Source organism: Eubalaena glacialis, chromosome 9 (genome assembly GCF_028564815.1).
Source record: "Eubalaena glacialis isolate mEubGla1 chromosome 9, mEubGla1.1.hap2.+ XY, whole genome shotgun sequence".
NCBI classification, from domain to species: Eukaryota; Metazoa; Chordata; class Mammalia; order Artiodactyla; family Balaenidae; genus Eubalaena; species Eubalaena glacialis.
Genome location: NC_083724.1, coordinates 123,869,567 through 123,889,437, shown reverse-complemented (window position 1 = coordinate 123,889,437; position 19,871 = coordinate 123,869,567). Strand labels below are relative to the sequence as shown.

Here is a 19,871-nt window from a genome sequence, read left to right as displayed (position 1 = left end):
CCAAGTTGCTGCATGAATCACTAGCTGTCTTTTTATGGCTGAAAAGCAGTCTTGAATGAGTATACCACCGTCTGTTTATCCATTCAGCTTGAAGGACAAATGGCTTGTTTCCAACTTTTGATAATTACAAGCAAAGCTTCTAAGAACACTCAAGTTAAGGTTTTTGAGTAAAGTTCCTATTGCTTTAGACAAATATCTAGGGGTCGGATTGCCAGGTTATATGCTAAGACTGTGTTTAAACTTTATAAGAAATTGCCCAATTGTTATTCCAAAGTGGCCCACAATTTTGCATTCCGACCAGCAATGTATGTAGCAGTATCTCGCTGTAGTTTTACTTTGCATTTTTTAATGTAAATGATATCCGTAGTTTTTCATATGTTTATTTATTATACCTTCATTGGAAATGTGTCTGTTTATAATGCTTACTTATTTTCTAAATTGGTTTTTTTGTTTGTTTATTTTTTATTGGTCTTTATATATTTTGGATAAAAGGGCTTCATGAAAAATGTGATTTACAAATATTTTCTCCCATTCTGCGACTTGTCTTTTCATTTTTTAACAACATTTTTCATAGAGCCAAAGTTTTCAATTGTGGTGAAGTTCAATTTATCTTTTTTTCTTTATAGATTGTATTTTTGTTGTCATGTCTAAAAATTTTTGACTAACCCAAAGTCATGCAGATTTTCTCCTATATTTTCTTCCAGATATTTCACACAGTTAACATTTCTATTTAGGTCTATGATCAATTTGGGGTTAATTTTTGTATAAGGTATGAGGTATAGGTCAAGCTTAATTTTTTTTTTCATATGGATGTTCAGTTTTTATAGCACCATTTCTTGGAAAAACTATTCTTTCTCCATTGAATTGCTTTTATAACTTTGTCAAAAATTATGTATTTATATGGATCTATTGCTAGATTCTCTATTCTGTTCCACTGATCTTATTTTCTAGAACATTAGCCAATACCACAATCTCATTATTACTGTGACTTCATAATAATTCTTAAAATCAATTAGCATTATTCCTTTAATTTTGTTTTTCTTTTTCAAATCTGTTTCAGCTGTTCTAATTCCTTTGACTTCCAGTATGATGAAATAAATTGATTGATTTTTGAATGTCAAATCAGCCTTGCATTCTTGGAATAAACCTCACTTGGTCATGCTACTTATTCTTTTTATATGTTGCTGCATTGGAATTTCTTATATTAGATTGGGCATTTTTGCATCTATGTTAATAAGTGTTACTGTTCTGTAATTTTCTTTTCCTGTAACAGTTTTGCTTTGGTATTAGTGCAATTTTGGCTCCATGAAATGAGTTAGAAAGTGTTCTCTTCTATTTCTTATGAGACTTTGTAAAATTGGTTATTATTTATTCCTTGAATGGTTGGTAAAAATCTCCAGTGAAACTAAGTACCTGAAATACTTCCTGTTGATGTAATGCTAACTATGAATTCAATTTCCTCAAGAGATATGAGGCTATTCGGGTTATTTGTTTTTCTTGAGTGAATCTTGATAGTTTCTGTCTGCCAAGGAATTTAAATTGTCATATTTATGGGCATAGAATTGTTCTTAGCATTCCTTTTGGTAGGGATGTGTCAGCTATTTTCATATTTACGGTTTGTATCTTCTCTGTTTTTCTTTGTCAGTCTGGCTGGAGTTTTATCAGTTTTATTGTTGTTCAAAAAGCAAACTTATGATTTCCTTTATTTTATTTTTCTCTTTTTAATTTTATTGATTTCTACTCTTGTCTTTATCACCTCCTACCTTCTGCTTGGAGTGTAATTTTCCATTATTTTTCTAATTTCTTATGGTGAAAGGTTAAATTTTTAATGTGAGAACTTTTTTCTAATATATGCATTTAATGCTATAATTGTTCCTTTAAGCACTGAAAGAAACTGAGTATCATAAATGCCAGACTTTCATACTGAATGTAGATGGTTGACCATTTCTCTTGCCTGGTTTTGATCAGAAAAAGTCCGTAAAGTCTTGAAAACTGTTATACTCTGTGATCAACTTGTTAATGTTGCACAGTAGAAACAATTATAGATCAACAATTTTTAAAGCATTTATTATGAATTTCTAATATATATGAGAAACATAAAATAAATACAACTGTGAAAATTTAAAAGACTAAAAATTTTAATTTTACAACTCAATGAAATTAGCATTTCTAATTTTATAGAAAATTGATTCTTGAAAACAGTAGCATCCCCTGAAACTCTCAGAAGAAGAATCAAGACCTAAGTGGGGTTACAGGTTGAAGTTAATGGTGATAATGAGGAAGAAGAGGAATAGGATTAATAATACCTCACCATTCTTCATAAATAACTCAAGTAAACAAAGTACCTGTGTAACTCCACAATGCGTAAATTGGGAGTGCTTAAGTAACTTGCTACATTGTACAGCAAGGAACAAAGATGAGTTGAGACCCAACCAGCCTGACTCTAGCGAGATAGAAAAGTTCACCAACAAGGGAGGTGAGAGAAGTTCCTAACTTTTACTGGCTACCCTTTATTCTTCACAATGTCCAGAGAAGGTCACTATCAGATGTTTCCTGGGTACAGGCTACATGATATTTGTCACAGTTTTTCACAGACTTGATAGATGTTTCCTTTCATGCCCCTCATCTTTTAATCAGGAACATGGTAAACCATGGAGAATAAAGATGCTTCACATAGAGAGATGGAGAGGTTTTAGTCAGCGGCACAGAACGCGGACAATTTCATGGAGTTTCTAGGAAGAGTTAGTCCACGTTAGGTGGGGGGCCTCTTAACTCTTCCCTGAGGGGTCCTCAGAAAAACAAAGTTTACCATGAAATCATCGCCATATGAGTATCCCTTTCACATGGACCCCACTGGCGATGGTATAAGCAGATCAATCAAAGGGAAAAAGTATGGATTTACTTGATTACAAATCAAAGATTGAATAATTGAGTTTAATGTAAAATAAAAACAAAGACAAAACTTTATAATTTGTAGTCAAAATGACTCGCAGTTGGTTGCAGTTTCCATGGTTAGATAGTTCTTTGGGAATGAAATAAGTACGGATTGAGAAAATCGACAAAGCGGGTAACGGAGCAAAGCAGAATGAAGACTTTCAGTGAAAGATGGGGAGCAAGTCCTAAGAGGTTTTTTAAGTGAATCTCTGACACATTGTTAATTTAACTTTTCTGATTAGATAAATGAATGCACTATTATTTATACTTTATTTAACAGGTACTTTTGGAAAAAAACAATTTTTTTCAGGTAGTTAAATTAAACTTGGACTATTTATCAGAGAGAAAACAATATATACCTTTACTTGATTCCTACTTTGTCCGTTTAAACTCTACAGGGCTAGTTGCCCCTGGGTCCTGTCTTAGTCAGCTCCGGCTGCTGTAAGAAAATTTCATAGGCTGGGGTAGCTAAACCAACATTTGTTTCTCAGAGTTCGAAGGCCTACAATTCCAAGATCAAGGTGCCAGCAGATTCTGGGTCTGCTGAGGACCGTCTTCCCGGCTCACAGGCCTCCTTCCCACTGTGTCCTCACGCGACAGAGACACTCAGCTCTGGCCTCCTCTTCTTATCAGGATATGAATCCCATCATGGAGCCCCCGCCCTCATGACCTCATCCAAATCTAGTCACCTCCCAAAGGCTCCTTCAAACACCATCACACTGGGGATTAGGGCTTCATCGTATGAATTTGGGGGGCACAAACATTCTGCACATAAGAGATCTCATGACTTGGCTTTTGCTCTTAGGTACTTAAATGTTCATAAATCACTTCCACTCACAAAAATGTATAGAAATTAAAAATATCTAGATCTGTGCAAGGTAAAAATTTTGAACATTTCTTTTTTTAATTTTATTTATTTACTTTTTTATTGAAGTATAGTTGATTTACAGTGTTGTGTTAATTACTGCTGTACAGCAAAGTGATTCAGTTATACATATATATACAAATTCTTTGTTTTATATTCTTTTCCATTATGGTTTATCATAGGATATTGAATATAGTTCCCTGTGCTATACAGTAGGACCTTGTTTATCCATTCTATATATAAAAGCAACATTTCTTCTTAATTAAAGCATCTCTCCCTCACCTGCTCCTGCCAGCTTCAGGTCAAAACCCTGCATTAGTAAAGAGGGTGAGACTGAGTTTTTTATCCTTCTGTGGGTGGCCCCCTCCACCTGTGAGTCCCCTGACTGAGGCATCCAACACCCCCAGGACTGGGGAAGAGTGTGTACATGGGAGAAAAGTTCAGGAACGTCTTGGGTCTTACTTAACAGGTATTTTAGTCACTGATGCTCTGTGGCCATAGAAGATGCCTCTTTGGAACCACTGTGGGTTTATAGGACACCTCTCACTGGCAGGAATGTTCTCCTGAACTTTATTTATCCGTCTGTTCTCAGAGCTCCTATTACTCCCCCTGAAGAAAGATTTGGAGCCAGATCCCTTCAAAATGACTTGTGACGAACGTGTCCTACTTTGGGGCTCTCACTGGGTCCCCAGTAAACATGCACATGCCCTACATCCCCACTAGCTCTGGTATGGAATGAACACTTGGAGTTGAGGCATCCCCAGTAAAGCCGCCCTCCTCACATCGGGCAGCTGCTTAGCCAGAGTCTCGGCTTTAGCCTTATTTGCAGTGTGTGTCATTGGGTCCCCAGAACTCTGTGGACATATTCAAGTTCTCCAGGCAGCCCCCTTGTTGAAGATACCCCCGCCCTGTACCCTTCACCCCGGTTCCCATGGCAGCACAGGAAAGTCTCAGAACACCATCACCTCGACCCAAATACTCCCACCTATAATTTCAGAGCCGCTTCACCTCCTCCAGGTTGCTGAGTGGCTAAGAGTTACAAAACTGGTTTCTAGAACCTTCTTTGCAACCTCCACCCAGGTGGTCCACCCTTCACTTTGAAGTGTGGATGCCGTTGGCAGCCACTGTTTTGCCAGAAAATTAGAGCCTCAGGGAAACAGAACTATGAAGGGACCAAAGTTAAAATCCTACTACAGTGTTATATAAACATCTTGACTGTTTGCCACTTTTTCCCTATTGTTTGTCTATCAAATGAATCTCTCTACCAATCTTCATTTTCCAGAAAGAAGATTAATATATGTCTCATGTGGTGCAACCCATAACTGATTCCCATCTAACACACCCATATTTTATTTGGTAGAAATTTTCCCTTTAATATAAGATACCATATGAATGCTGACGGATTTCGGTCTCCTCAGCACGTGTTCTCAGGTTTTGTAAATTACCTGAATACTAGTACTGCTTTACCTCTTACGCTTACATTTCTGTAGCTATTACATTTTTTAAATGAAGAAAAGTAACATAAAAGTATGTCAAATGCAATTTAGAGCAGATTATGGCACTGTACTTAAGTGCATACTAGGAAAATTACAGGTGCATTACCAATGCTTCAAAGTGTAAAAGTAACCAATTGAGTATTACTTTAAAAAATTAAAGGACTGGATTCCCCCCTTGAGTAGGTAACTGTCATTTCCTGAATGTGTCCTGGTATCATTGTGGGGTTTGACAAATAGCTGACAAATTACTTTGAAGATTAAAAAAAGGGGGACACCTTTACCATATAATCAGATGACCATCAATATTTTCTGAATTTTTCCCTTCTTAAACATTTGATGACTTCTGAGATCTATTCTTCACAATGAGGTCACTTCTTAATTGCTATTTATCAGAACCTTCATCAACTTTTACAAGTAAAAGCATAACAAAATGTAAATCCAAGAACCCAGGTACTCTTGAGAAATTAAAAATTACCTTTAAATACTTTAAACAATTTAAAAGCATTTTATCTATTAGTAAAGTTAATTAATGTCTCCCTGATCTTGGATTCCTTACTATGATGCCATCAATGTATTTCATTAAGGAAATAGAAAGCTGTGAACCAATTGAGGTAAAACCAGTCAAGGTACAATGTGGTCCTCTGCCTCCTTCATCCCCAGAGCAAATGATGACCTGAGGCACAACTAATGTCTATAAAGAAATCTTCTAGTAACAAATGTGATTCCATATTTCCACCTTTATTATGATTCCATATTTTTTCCAGGTTTATTGTGACGCCATATTTTTTCTTCAGTATAATTCTTTGTTTTTGTTTTTTGTGTGTGTTTTTGGGTTTTGGTGTTTGGTTTTGCTTTGTTTTAGATTTATACATCTTCACTCACTGAATGAAATAGAAATGCTTTGCAAGATACTTATTTAAAACAGTTCAAAGCAAAAATTGCCCTAAACAAACTGGCCATTAGTCTAACTCTGTAAAATACATTAGTCATATGTCTATCAAAATTAATTGCAAAATTCTAAAACTTTTGTTAGGGTTAAATTTCCCTCAATAGAGAAATATAAAATTTCTTCGTTTTATAGCTAAACAACTTGATTTATGGATTATCCAGCCAAAATTTTATTTAGCTGAGAATTGTTTTTTTAAAAAAACCATATTCTCTGTGCTATGCGGCTGCTTCCCACTAGCTATCTATTTTACATTTGGTAGTATTTATAAGTCCATGCCTAGCACAGGGAGATCAGCTCGGTGCCTTGTGACCACCTAGAGGGGTGGGATAGGGAGGGTGAGAGGGAGATGCAAGAGGGAGGAGATATGGGGATATATGTATATGTATAGCTGATTCACTTTGTTATAAGGCAGAAACTAACACACCATTGTAAAGCAATTATACTCCAATAAAGATGTTAAAAAAAAACAAAAACAAAAACATAGGCCCTTCCTGAGACTATACAGATAATTCCAGAACAAAATTTACGATATCTAGAAAACAGGCCACACTGCTTAACACGGATGCTTAATTTGTATTTTCAACATATATTTATAGGTTAAAGCTTTACTGTGAACAGTATGTTCATCAGATCAAATGCATGGATGTAATTAAATTTCTGCTTGTTGAGACTTGTTTTATAGCTCTTATTAAAAGTAAATGTAAATAAAGCTTGTTTGGAGATTAAAAAAAAGAAAAACATATTCTCTTGCTTTAGTTTACATTAACTCAGAGAAAAGAAAAAATGTCAAACCAGCTAGAACCAAGCATTATTATAAAGGTAAAATCTGTTGGGAAAAGAACATCACGATTTTTTTCACAGTAGCCTTTCAGCGTTTTAAAAGGAAGTAAAATGGTAGGCCAAAGAAGCCATTCTTTTTCTCATTAACATCCCAAGAACATGTAGTTCACTAGATAACATTATCACTGATTTCTGTTACGCAAAGCTAAAGAATTCTTATCACCAGGAGGCTGTTTCTATTTGTGAAACAGATTATTGGGCTTTGAGAGTGCTGGTTACTAACCTCTAAAAATACCAAATTAGAGGAGAGTGGCTGAAATCACCATTCACCTAAGAGCTGCAACCTCATTTTGTAGAAATTGTTCTAATAAACCCATGAGATGCAATTCTTCACACATTAAATGTCAACATAATCTCTATCTTAAAAGTGAAATTCAGGACTGCATGTGTTCCTTGAGTTTGAGCTATAGATCCTATATTGAATTTGCTTCCTAGTTAACCTTTAAAAAGTTGAAGTTATGATATGCTTTATTCCTCTAGATTATGTTATGGGCATTAGGATATTTTAATCTTTTTATAAGGGACATAAACAAATATGAAAGTAGCATTAGGTTTTTGAAATATAAGAATAATAATCAACAAAGAGTAAAAAAGAAGAAGAATGAGAGGTAGGATATACGGGGAAAGCACTGGGTCTAAAGTCAAAACACTATTATTCTGGTCTGCCAATCATTAAGCCAATGGTGTTATATAAATATTGAGTCATCAGTTTTTATATGTAATGTAGAAATAAGAACACTTGCCTTGCCTGATACAGACTTGTTGATAACTTCAAATTAAACAAAGAACGTAAGGGCGCTGTTTAAACTGCAAAGTAGCTATACGGCAAGCAAGAAGTATAGACCCTCCCTCACCTCAGAAAACCAGGTTTGCAAAATACACTTACACATTGTCTTATTGGGGACGTGGATATGTTTATTAGATTTAAATGTGATTTCAGGTCTCTTTAAATAATATATTATGGATGAAAATTAAAAGAGTGTTAGGACCCATTATTAATTAGACTATTTATACGTAAGGTTGAGCAGTATTTTTAGATCTGCTGCACGATATTTTTATCTTCAAAGATAAGAAAAGAGCAGAAGAGACTTTAAGATATCTCCTACAGAGCGGTCCACTAGGAAAAGACAGGCTACCAAACATGTAACACATGATTCCATTTGGAAAAATACAATTATATGTAAAGATAGGAAAAGCACAAGAAGAGGATGTGGCAGATATTTCCTTTTGTTATAGACATTAAATATTTAGCAATAATTTGTAGACAATGAGATCATAAATGATGTTTTAACTTTTTGTCAGAGATGTTCTTATTTGCTAACTCGATTATATTGAGTGTAGGTTTATTATTTAATGATAAAAAATTCCCACTTGAATTCCTTCGATGTTCAGAAGGGAGTCTAGCAGTTAAGAACACAGGGGTTGGTTTTCGAAGTCTGTGAGTCTGTTTCTGTTCTGTAAATAAGTTCATTTGTATCTTTTTTTTTTTTTTTTTTTAGATTCAGCATATAAGTGATGTCATGTGATATTTGTCTCTCTCTGTCTGGCTTAGTTCACTTCGTATGATAATCTCTAGGACCGTCCATGTTGCTGCAAATGGCATTATTTCATTCTTTTTTTGGCTGAGTAATATTCCACTGTATATATGTACCACATCTTCAAAAACAAACCTATGGTTACCAAAGGGGAAACATTGGGGGGAGGGATAAATTAGGAGTTTGGGATTAACATATACACACTACTATATATAAAATAGATAATCAACAAGGATGTACTGTATAGCACAGGGAACTATACTCAATATTCTGTAATAATCTATATGGGGAAAGAACTAAAAAAGAATGGATACATGTATATGTATAACTGAATCACTTTGCTGTACACCTGAAAGTAACACAACATTGTATATCAACTATACTCCAATATAAACTAAAAAATTAAATAAAAAAAAGAACACGGGGGCTGGAATCAGACTGAGCTGGGTCTGAATCTGGGCACCACCGCTCACTAAATATGTGATCTACAAACAGAAATTGACCTCTCTAAACCTCGTTTCATCTGTAGCAATAGTACCAACCTGGCTTGTGTGTATTTTTGATTGTCTGTTTAATTCCTTGGAGTTCAGTAGCGTAAATTAACACGATTTTGGGGACATACTGGAAACTCAATGGGTGCTGACTATTGGATTGAGGTACTAATAGTATTGAACTACTTCTGTTCTTCACTTGACTTCCTTGCACTGATTCAGCTTCATTGGGCTGAATCATTCTTATCATGATCTGAAAAGGGTATGTAGGTGGTATCTTCTTCTTTTGCCCTTTCTTTTAAATTACAGTTTGCTGGGTTTAAAACTTTTGAATCCTAAATTGTTTCCTCTGAATTCTGGAAAGACTGATCAAATGCCTTCTAACATTTAATTCTGTGGAAGAGAATTCTGATTCCAGTTTGATTATTTCCTTTGTAAGCAAACTTGAATATGTTGTCTCTTAAGTGTTGACTTTTTCATTAATATTCCCCAATACAGATGGTCCCTTTTCATCACATCACAAGAATGTGATTCTTTCATTGCCTGAATTTTTTCTACTTTTTCTTTTATTATTGTTTTTCTTCCATTCTCTCTCCCAGCTGTATACACATTAAATATAATGTCCTAAATTATGTCTCCATATTTTATTGTTTCTTCCATAATTTATAATCTCATCGCCATGTCTTTTTTCCGTTTATTCTGAAAGACCCTAGACAGAATTATCAAGTAGCAATAATCTCCTTACAATCCTCCTTAGGTGGCATCAGTCACATGAAATTCTTCTATGATCTTTTACACTATGAAACATATTCTTTCTGGTAACTTCAGTGACTTCCTTGATTTACTTATAGAACAGTAATACCCATTGCCTTTTACTTATCCAGACAGAATGTTACTTCAGATTTCCTCATTATATCTTATCAAATGCTAACTTCCCCAAAACAGCACCAAAACACTCCAAGGACGAAGCACATCTAAGGGGAAGGTCTACCTTGATGATCTTAATAGCATCTCAGAGTGGAGGGGGAACAGCAGGATATTTATGAGGTTTGGGGGGTTTGGTTTAAGTGTACCTTTTGATGGGGGGGGCCTTACTGGGAATAGCAAGTTTGTGATGTAAGAGTTTAGGATGGGAGGACACGTGGAAACAAGGATTCCAAGGTGACTGTTAATTTTCTGTTGCTGCTATAACAAATTACCACAAGGTAGTGGCTTAAAACAAATGTATTCTCTTACAGTTCTGGAGGTCAGGAATCTGAAAACAGTTTTACCAGGCAAAAGTGGGGCTGTCAGCAGGGCTGGCTCCCCCTGGAGGCTCTGGGAAGGATGGCCTCTTCGGCTTTTCGAGCTGCCAGAAGTCACCCACATCCCTGGACCATGTGTCCTTCTTTCATCTTCACAGCCAGTATTGTGGCATCTTGCTTTCGGCTTCCTGTCACCTTCTTCTCCTGTAGTCAAATCTCCCCCTGCCCCCCTCTCATAAGGGCAGTTGGGATTATATTTACAGCCTCCCAGGTTAATCCAGGATAATCTCTCCATCTCAAAATCCTTCACTTAATCACACCAGCAAAGTCCCCTTTGGCAGGTGAGGTAACATTCGCAGATTCCAGGGTTTAGGAATCGAATATCTTGAGCCCTCAAGAGTAAGCAGTCATTTGATGCCATCGATTTTACTCTAATGAGGTTAAGTTTTATAGTCTTCTACTACATATTACTAAGATAAAGTTTACAGTACCTGTTATTAAGATAAAGTTATCATCAATTTCATCTTCCTACACAATTGTTTCCTCAAAACATACAGTCACATGAGTGAAGATGCTCTTGGATGGTAATCATAAGAGGCTGTGTGGGTGAATCCAGGTTTCTCCATGCTTTTCTTAAACTCCTTGACATCCATCTACTAAGCTGTAAAGATTTTACAGCAACTAATTTAGTAATTGATTCATAGTCATAAACATTTCTGCATCAATCTGAAAATATAACTCAGCCTATCTTAATATTAGTAGCTGTGGTAGACATCAGATCATTCAGCTTTATTTTGATTATATGATAGATACATATTTCCTTTGCAAGTGTAACCCAGATGTAAGCTGCAGTCATCCTGTCCTTTACGACTCGAATTAAGTTCACAAAAGTTCTTCTCCCGGTTACTCTTTCTCCCTAAAGATTCTTATCTGAGGCCAGAGGAACACAGGGAATAAAGATCAGTGGTTCTCTCACTCACTTTAAGTGATGTTTCCATTTCTTTTTGTTCGTGTGGGAGACGTCCAGCCAGCCCATGTATGCTGTCCCTTCTCAGTGGCTGGTGACCCATCATGGGACAACCCTAATTCCTTCCCTCCTGCAAAATACCTTCAAGAGAAAGCCATCCCCACCAACACTGTGCCTGGCCCCCTGCCACGTCCCATGCCAGCCCCGCTCCCCGTGGCCGGCAGCAGGCTGGCAGAACCCCGGGGGCTGCCACTCTGTGTGCCCAAAAGCGCCACCACGAGGGAGGGGTGGGACGTGCAGGCAGCAGCTCAGACCCTCAGAGGGACTGGCCCACACATACGAGCTGGACAGCCGGCCTCCTGCCCGCTCGAGGACATGGTCTGGGTGGCCTGCATCTGGAGCTGGAGCTGGACATGCCAACTGCCCTGCCAGGTGCCGGGCCAGGGTGTCTGCTCTGCCTGGCACCGTTCTTGTCCATAGCGGTCACCAAAAGAGACAGAAAACAACGGGGGTTCATGATAACAGGGGGGGTCTATACTGGGGTTCTACTGAAGTTAAATATTAGACATTCTGTTCTTAAATGCACTTTGGTGACCCAGCTAATGGGAAGCTATTTTTGGCTGTCTTTCTCTAATTTCCTCAATCCCTCCTTCACACACACACACACAAACACACGCCCCTTTCTTTTTCTCTTAGAATTGGTATAAGAAGAAGAACTTATGCTTTTAGAGTTTTGGTTTTACCCACAAGATCCTTTGCAAATACAGATATTTTTCAGTTGCAAAGATGAATAAAGGGCCTCAATTGTACATGTTATTTTACATCAGTTTCAGCTCTAAGGGAAAGGGCTCCAGCCAGGGAGTTAAATCTGGATTTGAGTGTCAGCTTCACGACACACGACCCGCATGGCTTCAGACAACTTAGCCTCAGAATCTCCTCATCTGTGAAATAAGCTTAATATCACCAGCTTCACAAGACTGCTGAGGTGATTACCCAGGAAATGCAGGTGAAAATGCCCAGAGCACAGCCTGCTTGTATGAATAATGAATTTTTAAGCTGCTGGATGAGAGCAGATGTCTCTGGGTCCATGTATTTTTCTATTTAGTATTTTATAAACATTCTTAGAGCCCACTTTCTACCTAAGGTGCTGCCCTAAATGCTTTGAAAAGCAAGAGAAGAAGTGTCCCTGCCCTTCAGAAATTGAAAATTTAGGGGAAAAGGCAAATGAAAAAAATGAAAGGCCGTGGTCAACAGAGATGCAAAGTAAACCATAGGTAATACTCGATAAAACCTGGAAAGACTCCACATAACAGGTGGAATTTGAGTTGAGTCCAGAGTTTGGCTGGAATGAGAGTAATTCTGCATCACTATCCATTCGTGTTACTTGTCATACCTCGTCCCAAACTGTTTCCTGGAAATCCAAATATTCTTCCTTTATTCACGAGAACAGTCCAATCTCTAAATTTGCACAACACTCACATTCAGGTCTGTGTTCCACAAAACAAAGGACGCCCAGTTAATGAGACTTACTACTCTTAGAAACCTGGTAGAACTAGGAATGGATATTTTCTGCTGTGCTCCTGGCACTCGAGCAGGATGTCCTGCAGCTCTGGCACCAGGAAGAGGGTAGACAATTCCTGGGGCGGCAGGTGGTAGGGTGGTGTCAGGAAGGACTCCCTGCACAGAGAGCCCTGGAGCCATCAGTTAAATCCTGAACAGATGTTCACGGTGGAGTCAGAGGATGCGAGTGTGTGTGGAGATGGGCACGGGTGGAGAACAATCCAAACAGAAGGGACAGAGGGACAAGGCCACAGAGTCATTCAGGGCTGGGGTGTGGGCTGTATGTCGTGTATAGGAGCCGAGACGTTCAGGGCGAGAAAGTAAGACACGAACCCACGCAGACGGTCAGAGACCAGTCCTGAAGAGCACTGTTCACACTGCTAAAATATCCGATTGAGTCCCACAGTCATCTATTCTCAGTCATGGGAACGAGTTGCCGCGAACACTGAAAATACTCCCATCAAGACCAAAGAGCCAAAGCTCGAACGTCTTTTTCTATTCTATACACTCACGTTTTGCCCAATATATGATATTCTCACCCCGACCTATGACCATATACTCTGTTGAGTGGACGACACTGCAGTGTCCTCAAGGCTAGCACACTGAGATGTGTTTGTAAACCTAGGTGCTCCCAGGGATGTTTCTTTCATGTGAAAATCAACCACCCCGTGGGCCAGAGCGGAAAACAAATACCGAGAAGCACTGCTCTGGGCAGGAAGGACTTAGGCAGAGAAGGACACAGGATGTGTCTGATCTTGGGAAGGACCATTCTGGCTATGGGAACAGCTCATTGGGTGCGACTCGGGGGACGGGGTAAAGGGGGCAGTAGCAGAGGTAAAGACAAGGGGGCCCTGTGGAAGGTACTGTGGGGAGAGGACGGACGGGACTGGACTGAAGGACACACTCGTGGAAGATGAGAGAGGGTGGGTTAAAGCACTCATTAATCAACCCCCAGGGCTGGTCATGCTGAAGCCACTGAAACTGTTCAGGAAGCTCTTGTCAGACAGAAGTCAAAGGAGAGTGGGGTTCAGGGCGTCTGGAGATCCAGGGACCAGTGCCCCAAAGGTGAGTATGTGCCCTATGGAAACGGAGGCCCAGGACTTCTGTAGGATTTCCTCACAGGGCTCCAAAAACCCTCAGTTCACTGGAAATCTAAGAATCTCTGTTACACCGAAACAAAGCTGAATTATTCACTGAAACCCACATGCTGGCAGGTGCCCAGTCAGTCCAGCTGATATTTCAGAGTCCAAACTCTTTAGGTTCTCAGGTTGTCGGGATGAGGGTGACTTAAAAGCCAGATGAGAGAAAGGACTACAATGTGGGTGTTGAATAAGAAGCAACATGGGTTTATGGACCCCGGGCCCCTGGGTCACTATGAATAAATGAAATATGCATTATCAATGTACCTATTGACATGAGATGATGAACATACTTTTATCAACTTCATGAGCCATCTATATGTGACTTTTCCAGTCTGTATTCAGTTCCAGACAATAATTTTGAAATTCTTCTGTCAGTTAAAGAAATCCGTTCATTACTTACTCAGGAGGTAGATTCTGGAACCAATTTTAAATCTACAAATCACTCATGATCTCCTGCATAGTGAGTTCATGAGGCAGTTTATTCTGTCGTTTAAAATGGGAGTGTTTTTTATTCCTCTGTCAAAACCTAAATTCACAAATGACTAGAAGCAAAGATTATATTTTGATTACCTTGTGGTGAGAATTCAAATGGAAATGACAGACACTGGAACTTATTTTGCCTGCGACAAGTGATACTATTTCTAAATCTGACCATTTTCAAGGTAAAAAAATAATTTTACCATATACACATTATTTTCATGTCACATTGGAAAGTGTCCACTTTTTCAAAATTTCCATTTTGCTCTAAGATGTGAACAAATTAGGAACACGTACATTAAAAAGGACTTTGCTTTAAAAGGTATACACGCTGAGAAATACCTGACACAACAGTCTCTTACTCTTTCAAAAGGTTAAACTAACGTGACTGAGTTAACTTAAAATACACCTCAAAAATTAGTAAGTTAAATTACACTCGGTCAACAGGCAAACTGCATTCATCAAGAACACACAGCTTGCTTCAGTTCAGGTGTACATTATACCTGCTAGAGGTTCTGAATTAGCCATGCCTACAACCTCTATCACTTCTTTTGGTTTCTTTCTTTACGTGGCTGTAGAGTGGAACTCCAATCAGATTATTTCACTCTCTTGCTTAAAAAAACACTCAATGTCCCTTGCTAATCATGTGACAGCTCACCTCTATCTTTGCTTCTCACCCGAGTCACTGTCAAGCCAGACGTGCCCCATTAACTAGGACTGTCTCTCACCCCACACCCTTTTCTCCAGGTCAGTTCTCATTTGTCTGATTTGCTTGTCTCTCTTCAGTTTTCCTAATACAAACAATAAATACGATCAGTATAATGATTTCAAGAATCTGCTTAATTCACGTACATTCTGTATTTGTTAAAAAAAAACAAAAAAAAAAAGTTTATCATATTAATTATATATAAAGCCAGGTCATTTGGCCAAAAATCTCATTAATGAATTTTTTTAAAGCAATCATTTAACTTAAGTGACATCACCAGTGAATGAGAACATTTTAAAAAGCTGTCTCACTGCATAGAAAATCATGTATAGTTTTTATGTACCCTCTGCAGACAAGGGACATAAAATATAATTAGAAGGATAAGGAATGAAACCACAGAACAACTACTTGTACGGCAGCAAATTATAAAACAATACTGTACTTGACATAGGCAAAGCCCCAACTTTAAGAACTGTATCAAAACTTATCTACGAAATAAAAACCGACTCACAGACACAGGGAACAGACTTGTGGTTACCAAAGGGGAGGGGGAAGGGGAGGGATGGACTGGGGGTTTGGGGTTAGCAGACGCAAACTAGTATATACGGGATGGATAGACAACAAGGTCCTACTGCAGAGCACAGGGAACTCTATTCAACATCCTGAGATGAACCATAATGGAAAAGAATATAAAAAAGAATGTATATATATGTATAACTGAGTTACTTTGCTGTACAGCAGAAATCAACACAACATTGTAAATCAACAGTACTTCAATAATAAAAAAAAAAAAGAACTGTATCAAATAGAAAAATGTAAGATACTAATGAAAAATAAAAGGGCCGTGAGTGGTAGGGAAGTTTAAGAAGCTCTCAGTGTAGACTGACGTCATCAGGGAGCCTGGTGTTGGGTGTGAGGATGCATAGAATGTGGCCGAGCACAAATACTGGAAAACAGTCCAAAGAAAATAGAGGAATACATACCTACAGGTATATTGTAATCACTTGAAAAAAGTTTTATGGCCCAAAGCAATTAATCAATCAATTAATTTTTTCAAATAATTGTTTAATTCAGGGGACAAACTTAAAACTGGTAACTGAACTGCTTCCATAGCTTAACTGGTCAGTTCAGTCAAAATGGTCCCTGATGGATGGTGATTGTCAGGGACGATGTTGGTCAGAGGTACAAACTCCCGGTTTTGAGGTGAACAAGTCCTGGGGTGTCATGTGCAGCACGGTGACTCCAGTTTTCTTTTCTTTTTTTTTTTGAATTTTCTTTTATTTATTTTTTTATACAGCACGTTCTTATTAGGTATCCATTTTATACATATTAGTGTACATATGTCAATCCCAATCTCCCAATTCATCACATCCAGTTTTCAACACTGTCTTGTATACAGGAAAGCTGCTAGGAGCGTAGGTCTCAAATGTCCTCATCAGAACAAAAGGGACACGCAAGGTGAGGGGTGTATTCACTCACCTTACCGCAGGGATCACTTCACAGTGTACATGTGGATCAAGTCACATTGTACACCTTAAACTTGCACAATGTTACATGTCAATTATATCCCAATGAAACTGGAAAAATATGACCATTAAAAGACAAAGTCAGCATCCCAATGAGAAAATAAGTAAAAGGAACACTAAATACGTGTCTTACATGGAATAACGTTGCTCACTTGAGCTTAACTGAAGTATAATTGACATAATTGACATAAAATGAATATAATGATTTAATACGCTATATAAATGGGCATGAATGACAAATACTATAAAACTATTTCCTGAATTACTAAACATTCACAATTTTTTTTTTAAAAAAACATTTTTAGTGTATTCGTTTAAGGCCAATTGATAAGGAGATAATTTTAAGTGGCAAAGGATATTGGAACTGTAATAAATAAATAAATGAATAAATAATTTTTGCATTATACTGTAAAAATATATTGTACTAGTAGTCTATATAAGGATTAAAAAAACTGAAGAAGAAACTGTGGACTCTTATTTCACATACAAATTGTGCCTGATAAATCACTATAGACAGTTCTAACTTTATGTATAACTTTCAGAGCTTTTTTTTCTTCTTTTTTCTATCTTTCATTTGTTTTTTTGTGCAAAAGATAAACAGTTTCATTTTGTAGCACATACTCCAGTAGAAAACTGGGGGATCCTAGCCTGGCCAGGAATGAAATGTTCTGTTTTGTGATGGACATTTCCATACTCGGTGCTGAAATTGCCTAGATAACTTACACGTATTTAACAGTATGTCCCATTGTTTTCAAATACATTTTCTCTTTTATACTTTAAAACAGTCCTTTGGTTGAGAGCACACAGCAAGACTAAGGTCACCAGGCATTGAATGGTACTGCCCCTCCAGACTTGTCCAAACAAGCCTTCTAACTCCTGACACAGGGAACTAAAGTATCTCTTTTCCATGCCTCAAAAAACCTTTAATATTTCCAATGGAAAAAAAAAAACAGAAAAAGCTACACAGACAAAAAGGATTTAGTAAAAGGCAGTGACAAATAGCAGAAAAGAAATTTTACATTTAAAGGCATGGCTCTTCTTTCAAAAGTTTAAATCTTAAATTTCTCTAGGGTTATAAGATTCAAAACAAAATGAGGTGAGGAGAACTCAATCAGGAAATTTATTTTAGAATCTGATCTCTGAACTCAATTTAGTAAATATAAGAAGAATCATAGTCTATTTTCCTAATAGAATCTCAGCCAATGGGACTGGCTAGTGAATAAGGGAGATAAAATTTATGATGTCTCCTAATAAATAGCTTCTAGAATCAAGGGTTGACTCAAGAGAACTTAGTTTCTGCATCATTGCCCAATAAGCTTGAAATATTAGAAGGAAATTGGACATTGGTTTGTAAACACAGGCACGGGCATCATAAGATGCAAACTGTGTTCATATTTTAATTACATATTTCCGTCCGTCTAGGATTTAAGAAGAATGTTTCACTAACTTGGTTGTACTTCTACGTACGAAAATATGTCCATATTACAACTACTATATGGTTTCCAGTCTACTTCAAACAGGCAGCTTCCTGTTTATTAACATCAGTCAAGTGGAATACAAATGGAATTGAATTCTTAGTTTTAACTCAAGTGAACAGTTTTCTTAATCCCCCAAAAATCTTTTCATAAATATTTTGGCGTTGGTATATGCATATTTCTTGGACTAGAAGTTAGGTCCAGTCTTTGGCTCATCAATTAATTAATTTTCTGCTGTTAGACGATGGGCCCCGGAAAACTTCACCTTCTGCAAAAGAGCTCGGTGAACCTGCCTGCTGAAGGCCTGGAGACCCGTTTTCTACAGGAAGACATTTTTCCCAGTGTTTCTGGGCAAACTCATGACAAACAGGGGAGAGCGCCCCTTTTTAATACACTTTGGTGGTCTGAGTGTCATACTACACAGCCCAGTCCTGCTGGCTCTGTCTCAGATAAGCGACTCAAAGCCTCACCTACGTCTTCTGCCATTTTATTATTAGCACGAGGGAGAACTTAAACAGAGAATCATCACGAGTTCACATCTTCCTCTGCAGCTGCAGGCTTTGCCAAAAATCTCTGCCCCATCTTCATCATGAACCCCTAATCCAAATTCAAATGTTTCAATTTCCTCTAATATGATTTCAGGGCCCCTGAATTGTTAAAAAAAAAAAAAAAAAAAAAAGCTGTGGTGGTTAACTGCCACTTATAACTCATTTAAATGGGATGAATCCCCACAATTCACCTCTTTTCAGTTTCTATAAAATAGTCTCCAATTCCTAAGAAAATGCTTCGTGTTTACTAAGAAGACATGTATTTATCTGATTCTTACACTTTTCTACTATTAGTTCTAGTTCCTCAGTTTCCTAGATGGACAATAGATGCCAATGCAGGAGAAGCCAATAGACTAAAAAGAACACAATTAAGTCTCTGCAATTGACATACAATTAACACATTTGTTTAATAGACCCGTGTGTATGTCTTAGAGTAATTCAAACATATAGAATGTACTTTTGTTTTTATTTATCTAAAAAAATGTTGAAACCTTTGGTGTGCATTGCTGCAATCCCTTTCTCTCTGACTCTCCCCACCAGGTGCAGGGAACCATCTTCCCGGCTCCCAATTTCAACCCCATGATGGACGCCCAAATGCTGGGGGGAGCACTCCAGGGATTTGGTAAGCCTGGTGATTTCTAGCACCTTTCTTGGTCATTTTTTTCCTGTGCTTTACCTTGTCTTAAGACTGTAACATGGGTGTAAACAGCTGATGTCTAACGGAAGGCAAACACAGATTCAAACAAAAAGCTGGGCAAAAAAGTAGAACAAGAAAAATAATAGAAAAGATCAACAGAATTGCCTCTCGCAATTGCAGATCTGATCTTGACATGTTTTTGCCTTAGATTCTTAAATGCCTAACAACTAAATGAAATTCCAAACCAAAAAACTTAATCTGGGATAAACATCCTTTTTCGCCCTTGTTTGTTTTCTAGCCAGTTTCCTTTGAGACTTCCACGTCCGGCCAAATCCGACTTCCTGCTGCTCCCCCAGGGGATCTGCTTTTCCACATCCCTGCAAACTGGCCCAGTAATCCCCCTGCCTGGAAGGCTATATTCTTCTCCCATCTACTTGGAATTCAAATTCTCTTCCTTCAGGAATCCCTTCAATTGAGCC

The 19,871-nt window shown here is 37.8% G+C and overlaps 1 protein-coding gene across 1 annotated transcript in view; it reads left to right on the top strand.

Moving 5' to 3' along the window:
- ANXA10 (annexin A10) overlaps positions 1 to 19,871 on the top strand; it is a 66,410-nt gene that overhangs the window by 8,234 nt on the left and 38,305 nt on the right. Inside the window, exon 2 of the mRNA XM_061199506.1 lies at positions 19,296 to 19,377. Within this exon, the coding sequence (XP_061055489.1) occupies positions 19,296 to 19,377 (82 nt within the window). The remainder of the gene's footprint in view (positions 1 to 19,295; positions 19,378 to 19,871) is intronic.